Below are 9,079 nucleotides of genomic sequence, written 5' to 3' on the forward strand. Positions count from 1 at the left end.
ATATATATATACATATATATATATATATATATATATATATACACACACACTTTATATTTCCCATATAAAGGGTATAAAGACCCTTAAGTCTATATAGTAAGTATAATATTATAAAGACAATGTAATTTGCAAAATAAATTAATTGGCCTTTATATTGTCATTTCACTAAAAAAATAACAAATTATACTATTTACTAAATAAATTTTATCTGAAAAATATTTGTATTAAACTATCTTCTTTCTACCAACTCTTAGAGTACATGTATTAATCTGAAGATAAATATTCTGAATTCCATTCAAATTTATTTGTATAAATTTATAGCATACAAGTATAAACTGCATAGCAACAAAGAAGAAATTAACACTTCTAAACATTTCTAAGAATATTCATAAAAAAAATTATTCATAAAAAAAAAAATCATAACACTATAAGATTTGTTTTCAATTAGTACTTAAAAACAATGGTGGTCCATATGATTAAATTAAAAGGTAGTTTTTATTCTTTAAAATTAATCACAATTAAAGCAATTAATGAAGATGTCCAGTCTTCAGACAGTAGAATAAGGGGGTCCTTATTCCCACATAGAACACATTTTCCATTCCACTGCGCAACTTTTCCATTGTTTTTCTACGTAAACATGCTACATCGACGCTTGACCATTGCGTTTGCATTTTTCGCAGAGTCTCATATGACATGATGCTCTAACCCATAATAAAAACCATGTTCTTGTAAATGGCCCTTAAAACAGTAAAACCTTTTTACTTCTTTTTCTCTCAAATTTTGAGCAAATCCATTAGCAGCCCCATGCAGACCCCAGTTTAAAAACTCTTGCTCTAGATATCAACATCAGCATCAGCTTTTGGCAAACCCATATCTAATCTCCACCCAACAGGAAAACATTAATTTATAAACACAGTTCAATTCCTTGATCTTGCATATGTTTCTGCACTGCAAACACACTCTGGTATGAGCCTTAAAATGTAAAATTCCTGTTAATAAGCACCACTAGCGTTTCGCTCCAACCATCTGTTCTGCATTGCGATTGAGTGTATCTTACCCCAAAGGTTTTTATCGGTGGGATTTGAGAGCTGCTGATTGAAACTGCAGTGTGTAGCACAGTTCAGTTCTTATAACTAAAATGACTTCATTATCTTCCCCTTCTCCCCTCATCCAACGTATAAATCTACATGGGCTATACACATCTGCCATAGGAAGTGTCCTTATCAGTGTTTGATTATCTGTAAAGTGAAGTGAGGGAAAGATGGAGGGTGAGCAGGAATGTGTGTGTGTGTGTGTGTGTGTGTCTGTCTGAGGCCACTTACATTCTGTCTGTCTCCTGTGAGATGGGCAAACTCTACCATCTCGTTCCCAAACTGGCTGAAGATTTGGACAAATTCCTGAAAAGTGCTGACTCTCTCCAGTTGCTCCAGGGTAACCAGCACCTGCACACATACATAAAACCCATGTCTTTCTCAGCTACAGCCCTGAGAAATGAGAAAAAAAGTATTGCATAAAGGATGCTTTCATAAGATGTGTTTTATTTAGGAATGAGCTTTATCTCAGATATCTGTCCTAAGAAATAAAAATAGACTCAACTGAGTCAACTGTTGATATACAGTAAGAGCATAGAGCCACTGTGGCAAATCTGAGCACAGTGTGTGAAGCTGTTGAGATCTCTTACAAAAGTCTTTAGTTTACTTGGGATCTGAGAAGTAAGTGACTAAAAATAGAAGAAGAATTTGCTCCATGTAATCTCAGTGTATAGAAAAACAATTGAGATATCAAATCAGATATTGTGATTTTACTTTCACATGTCAACATGATTTCCAACATTTTTTGTCTTACACCAGCTACAGCTATAACAGTTACAATAGTTTAATAATTTTATTTATTTTTTAATTTTTTGGGAAACAAGGCAAAGTTTCTTAAACAAGAAAAATAGTCTTAAATTCTTAAACCCCCATACCATGTTTAAGTTACATATTAGTAGTGGTCATACATGCTGAGGCACACACGCAGAAACTGTGCTTAAAGAGCAAAGTGTTACTATGTGTAGGAACTCTTATATGTACTGATAGGCTCAGTGGAAGCAGTCCAAACACTCGCATTGGAGAAAATTGATAAGGGAAGCCTCTATTTGCAGTTAGCTAGCTAGGAGTGGGCATTATCAGGCATGGTCAGGGACAAATTCAATTGTGTTTCTCTCAAATGGAGAGCTGTTCTGCTGCCTGGCCATCCAAACATCACTAACTGAACATGATTAACTCCAGATCTGAGAGCACAAACAGGCACGCACACACATTAACAATGCCCACTTCCTCATCTCACCGACATGAATGTTGGCCTCCTACTTTATCCTATGCCATGTCTCTTCAATTATCTCCAAAAGAGGAGGACTCTAAATATGTGGCCATGCAGCGATAGCATCTGAGAGCAACGAGCAGCCTGTGTGTGCGCCTGTGTACACTTGTACTTGACAGGAACAGATGAGTGCCATTTTGAGTTGCTTGTAAAGGCCAGTGCACAAGTACTTGGACCCAGCAGAAAATACGTACTTTGTTGCGAGAGCTTATGATCTGTTTGATAACGATGCAGTCTGCAAGCACCAGGACTTTGGTAACAGAGGAGAGCAGCATGCGAGCAGCTTTCACCATGCCAGTCCTGTCGCTAAACACTGTGCTGCGCCCATCACCCTCACACTGCTCCAGACTGGAAACATCCGTCAGCTGAGCTATGGCAGTGCCTGCAGAATAAAAACATATTTAGATGCAATAACAAGATATTGTTGTTAAAGTGTCCAAACCCCTAATTAGACTTCAGCATGTAACTCGTCCCATTATGGACTGAATGATGCCACAAATCATGTGGATTGTTGAGAAGAGATGTGCTATTACTTCTCTAAGTGCTCAGACTTAAAGGGTTAGTTCACCCAAAAATTTTAATTAGGCTGCGTTTTACTCACCCCCGAGGCATCCTAGGTGTATATGACTTTCTTCTTTCAGACGAATCCAGTCGGAGTTATATTGAAAATTGTCTTTGAACTTTCAAGCTGTTTAATGCCACTCAGCGGGTGTTGCATTGCTTCAGTCCAAAAGAACTTAAATAAAAATCACCCATCCATAAAAAAAGTCTCTCACACGGCTCCTGGGGGGTGAACAAAGTCCTTCTGTAGCGAATCGATGCGTTTCTGTAAGAAAAATATCCATATTCAAAACGTAATAATCACTTGAATCTAGCTTGCGCTCACTGTTGTAAACAAAAGCAGTTCTGGGAGAATGACGTATGAGGTCGGCTTTGCGCATGCACCGCTCAGAAGTGACGCACGAGGAAAGAATTAGAAGTACAAAACAAGGATTTGTAAAGAAGAATGTCAGAGGATTTCGATATAAGCCAAGAGGAGACTGGTTTTCCTTTGCTAAAGTAAGGAAACTTTTTCACGAGATGCATGCGCAGCTCTGACCTCATACGTCATGCTCCCGGAACTACTTCTGTGTACAACTGTTGGCGCAAGCTACATTAAAGTGATTGTTATGTTTTGAATATGGATATTTTTCTTACAAAAAACACATCGATTCACAACAGGAGGCCTTTGTTCACCCCCCGGAGCATGTGAGACACTTTTTTTTTATGGATGGGCGATTTTTATTTAAGTTCTTTTGGACTGAAGCAATGCAACACCCGCTGAGTGGCATTAAACAGCTTGAAAGATCAAAGACAATTTTTTTATATAACTCCGACTGGATTCGTCTGAAAGAATAAAGTCATATACACCTAGGATGATTCGGGGGTGAGTAAAACGCAGCCTAATTTTCATTTTTGGGTGAACTAACCCTTTAAGATTTCTGCCTTGAGGATAAGATAAAATCCTTAACTGAACCAAGAATGTTAAATATTCTCCATTATATTATTGAGACTTGAGGGTGGGCTTTACTTACTTACTGACTTGAGCAAGTAAGCACCCATATGGAAACCACCCAGGTCTTGTAAGTAACTACAAAAAACACTAAGAAAACGCTTTGGCAACCATATAACAATGTCCTTTAAAACCTTCAGAACATTTGACAGAATTATGACAGGAAGTTTTCCATATGCAGGAACCACTTAAATTTTCTTCAAAAAATTTAATAAAATAATAATTATACATACACACACACAACCATTCAAATGGGGTTGGTAAAAAACCCATTTTGCATTTATTTGATCAAGAAATCAAACAGTAATACTGCAAAATATTATTACCAATTCAAATAACTGTTTTCCTTTTTAATATACTTTAAAATGTAATTTATTCCTGTGATGGTAAAGCTGAATTTTCAGCAGCTATTACTCTGATCCTTCAGAAATCATTCTAATACGTTGATTTGCTTCTTATTATAATGTGGAAAACTTATTTTTATGATTCTTTGTTGAATAGAAAGTTCAAAGTTATACAACACTAACCCAAACCAGAGTTTTAAAAAACTATATATGTTTTAGAATAAAAAATGTAACTTTTATGAAGCATTTTTCCTTTTGAGGTTATCCAGAAAATTAGGTTCTGTCCGATTTAGCCAACTTCTTGAGACAATTTTTTTCATTCGTCCTCAAAATATAGCTAGAATAGGCCACAAAAAGACACTTTAAAATTCATGATTGCCATTGAGGCAACTCTATATAAATCCTCACTAGCGCTGAAACTGCCCTGTGAGAAACACTTCAGATCATGTAAAACAACATAACATGTCTTCTCCTCCCTCAAAAACAAACACTTGTTAACAACTGCTACTGCTACTGCTCCGAACCAAAAATATGCCATTTCTATAAGTTCATTCATCCTCAGAGCACATAAAGACATTAAGTCACACACCATTTGATTACTTACAAAGCAATCCATCACTCTGGGTGCCCACTTTTTAAAACATCAATAAACATCTCACTTTCCTCAGTGGGCGTCCACTAGCACACAACCCCGTCTAGACACAAATACTATATGCTGGCTTATTTTTGGGAAGGGTGGCAGGGCTGGCGTGTCATGTTGTCCCAGTTGGAATGTGCTGAAAGGACACTTGATGAGTGCAATTCCCTGCCTCGTGCCTCAATAAAGCAGTGTTATTTTGAGAGACGGAAAGACTGGCACATTCAAAAGTGAAAGGAGAAAGAGGGTGAGAAATACAGATAGAATTTCTGAAGGGAAACAGCTATGTTCCATGTTCAATGACACATTTGTCCATCTGAAGACACCGTCCTGATTGCATCCGACAGCTTTTCTTTGTTGAATTTCAAAGTGGTTTTAACAAACAAGGTGCCTTGTGCAGAATGCTGCATTGTGGGCCAAATTACTTAGCCAGTTTGTGCACACCTATCCATAGTTATCTGACTGGGCACAATGCAGCATTTCGTGCAGCGGCCATACTAAAACATTCTTGTTTCTGGAAGGGATTGTTCGCTGCCTCTGTGTCTTTCCTGAGCTTTGAAGCGGAGTCTTTGTGAAAGCTAATAGCCGAATCCCTTGAGCGGCACCAGAGACATGGCGCTGTCTTGAGTGGCTGGCATTTTCAGCCAACTCCTTTCAGAGAGTTTCCTGCTTTAAAGAGACACAGCCTCAGGCGTTCGGCTTGCATAGAGGGTGAAACATTGAGATCTCTGCATTGATGCCCTTTAAAGATATCATCTCAGCATGCATCTGCTGCTTCTGAATGCACTCCATTAAATTAAAGTACTATAATATCGAATTGTAGCTCAAAAGCACCTGCCTATCTGTATATATAAGGCCGAGAGTTTCCTGAAAAGCAAAACAAAAGGGAAAATAATGCATTCTCAGCAAAAATATCTAGAGCTCCTAACCTTCAGGTTAAGAAAACATTCAACTTTGTTGCAACTAAAAATACTTTTATATGCCAGGGATTGATTTTTATTAAAACTAACATTTTAATTTCTTTTTGTTATATTAAGATCACATTAAAAATGTTTTTATCACTTATTTTTGCTTTTCAAATGTCTCCTTTGCACAGATTTTGTTTTACCCTTGTTCCCGGCCCAGATGTTCAGTCTTAAAAATCCATCAGAAAAATATATATTTTTATATTTATATTTTTTTTTAAACTATAATCATGAAGCATTTTTTTAATTTTATTTTGTGAGAATACATTATAGTCATTTTTACACAAATGAGTTAATTTAATGAAACAAATCAATTTATTTTGATAAATAAAAACTAATGATGTTTGATGGTATATTTTGTTACCAAGGAGACAACATTATCAGAGCATGCTTGAAAAAAAAAATCAAGGTTAATATAATTTGGCAGATGAAAATAATATTTTTATTGTGTGTCAATTCTAATCAAGCTGTAATTTCCAATTGTGCAAAAGTGAGAAAATATTATTTAATTGTATAAAATTAGAATACATAATGCTAGTTGTTTTATTTATTTTTTAATTTACATTCAGATAAAAAAACTTACAGAAACAACTGTTGGAAATTGTCAATAAACCAAAAATTTATATGTAATGATATTTAATTTTATTTCGAAAAACAGTAAGGGCCAAAAAGGCCCATAGTTGAAGAAACACCCTCAATGGATCATATGAAGTGCACTTAAAAACCACAGACTCAAACTCAAAACACATCCTCCTCCATCCTTCCTGCTGGTAAGAATATGAAAGCAAATCATAGCAATGTAATCTCTACATCATTCAAAAGACTCCTGGATTTAAAGACGTGCAGGCCACTGTGTCACATCTGCGGTTACACACGAAGTCACAGGTCATTTTTCAAATCAGGGCTTCCCCTTTTCAATGAAAGCTCTCTTTCATCTCCTTCAGACGATGTGCTCTCGTACCTTGGCTGAACTAGTTTAGTTATTCTATAAATAAAAGAAAGATTTCATCACTCTATAACATCTGACTTCTTCCCCTGAAACGAGTCTACGTTATGCTTTCCCCACCTGCATAAATGTGTTTTGGGCTAAACTTTTGCCCGTCACACATGGGCGGCCCGTGTAATAATCAGGAGGATTAAATGTGTGGGTGAGCATTCAAACACTGCGGGGAGTCTGATAACTAACTTGAAGCCAGTCTAATTCCAGTGTTTTTTCCTTGGGAGGTATGGGAAGGGAGGTGGGAGAGTCCACCAATTATCTGTATTTATAGATACAGAACAGAGCTCCTATTATTTCAGACCGGAGGGACATATGTAAACCACAACACACTTTGAGTCTTTGAGACAGTCACATTTGATCGACAGACACAGTGCTTGTTTTGCAACTAAATATACTGTACATTCATGCAAAAAGTTATTTGGATTCTAAACCACACTTAAAAGTGTATCAATTCATGACATTATATGATAAAATATCAGACTAAACGGCATTTATTTCAAAGAAATGTATAAAAAAAAAATTCAAAATACATTTTTATGTTTGACAAAACAATACACTGTTAGAATTAAGATATCTCTACACAATGAAAAAAACTGTGTATAACTCACTTTGAAACAATTTTCCCTCAGAAATTTCACAAACAATTGCAAAGAAATGACAAGTAACACATTAAATTAACAATGGCATTTTGAAGTAGAAAGACTGATATAATATGTTATTGTAATATGGTTCAATAATCTTTGTTTTATTAACAACTTCAAAAAAGTTGAAAAAGTATTTTTTTTACAGTGCATTCATTTCCAGGGTACTAGTTTATTAAATAAGTTAATGCAGAAATAAATAATTCTCAGAATCATCTCGTTTTTATGCAAAGCCTCACAGATGTCATCTCGTATCCAATTTATTTATTTTATAACTGCAGCTGCTTGCCTTTGTAAACCTCTTTAAACCGTCAGAACAGATCAAATCTCTTTGTGCTTGTGTTGGTTATTCTAAAAGCAAGCACAGCAACACTTCATCACAAACAAGGGATACGGAAACACACATTTGTGGGGTATTTTTAGGCAAACTCTTCAGAGACAGATGGGACAAGGAGAGTTTAATAGGAGAGAAACTGCAGCACTCTTTCACATACCCCAACAGAGTCAAGCAGAGCACAAAGAAAAAAGGCCTAGGAAATGCTGCTCTTGGTTCCATCTCAAAACATCTGCATCCATATGGTTGTGAAAACCCCATTTTAAAGGGGTCCTTAGCTGAGAAATCAAAAACCCCTTTTGACAGAAGAGGTCATTGTACTATAAAAACATCCTGTAAGTTTCAGAACTCAAAACTCTCTCATTAGTCTAAAAACAGCTTATATTGAAGCCAATCTGCCAAAACGACAGGTTGTGGAATGTGCCACTTTATGATGTAGTAGTGTGGCTAAACACTGCACCTATTCAAACAGAGTGTTCTGATGAGGGGGGTCAAAACAGAACAGAAAATAGCCTATTACTTCTAAATTATGATTTTTTTTATGTAAACATCTTGATAACATTATAAGTGGACCATAGAGAAGAGTACAAAATAATTTTTAAAAAGGCAGTTCATGACCCCTTTAATCAAATTATAGGCTCTAAATATATTAAATGATGCATATTCATTTAACCATATATATTAATTTCAGCTTATAATAAAACTTGATAGACTAACTTTTTATCACAATTGGCAGTTGATTTTTCAATTGGCTACATCCCACAAATTGATAAGCTGCTTTTGATAGACTGGAATTTAATTAGTCCAACACAGTTTTTATATGAAACAAAAATTATATTTAAAGTTTAGGCTTGCTCAGAGGCTTGTTTCATGTTGTTTGTCTCCATTTCGAGGATTTAAAATGTATTATACACAAATGTACAAAAGTTTGAGGTCAGTAAATTTTAAAGGGATAGTTCACCCAAAAATGAAAATTTTATGTTTATCTGCTTACCCCCAGGGCATCCAAGGTGTAGGTGACTTTGTTTCTTCAGTAGAAAACAAACAAAGATTTTTAACTCAAACCGTTGCAGTCTGTCAGTCTTATAATGGAAGTGAATGGAAATCATGGCTTTGAGAGTCATAAAACATACATAAACAAAACCAAATTAAACCCTGCGGCTTGTGATGATACATTGATGTGTAAAGACACAAAACAATCGGTCTGTGCAAGAAACTGAACAGTATTTATATCGTTTTTTACCT

The 9,079-nt window shown here is 35.7% G+C and overlaps 1 protein-coding gene across 3 annotated transcripts in view; it reads right to left on the reverse strand.

The window, feature by feature from the left end:
* ctnnal1 (catenin (cadherin-associated protein), alpha-like 1) overlaps nt 1-9,079 on the reverse strand; it is a 71,947-nt gene that overhangs the window by 22,948 nt on the left and 39,920 nt on the right. For all 3 annotated transcript variants that reach the window (XM_016239514.1, XM_016239515.1, XM_016239512.1), the window contains exons 3-4: nt 2,556-2,743; nt 1,323-1,442 (exon numbers count right to left, since the gene is read on the reverse strand). In XM_016239514.1, the coding sequence (XP_016095000.1) occupies nt 1,323-1,442; nt 2,556-2,743 (308 nt within the window). The remainder of the gene's footprint in view (nt 1-1,322; nt 1,443-2,555; nt 2,744-9,079) is intronic.

This window comes from Sinocyclocheilus grahami, unplaced genomic scaffold (assembly GCF_001515645.1).
Source record: "Sinocyclocheilus grahami isolate Dianchi unplaced genomic scaffold, SAMN03320097.WGS_v1.1 scaffold566.1, whole genome shotgun sequence".
NCBI lineage: Eukaryota > Metazoa > Chordata > Actinopteri > Cypriniformes > Cyprinidae > Sinocyclocheilus > Sinocyclocheilus grahami.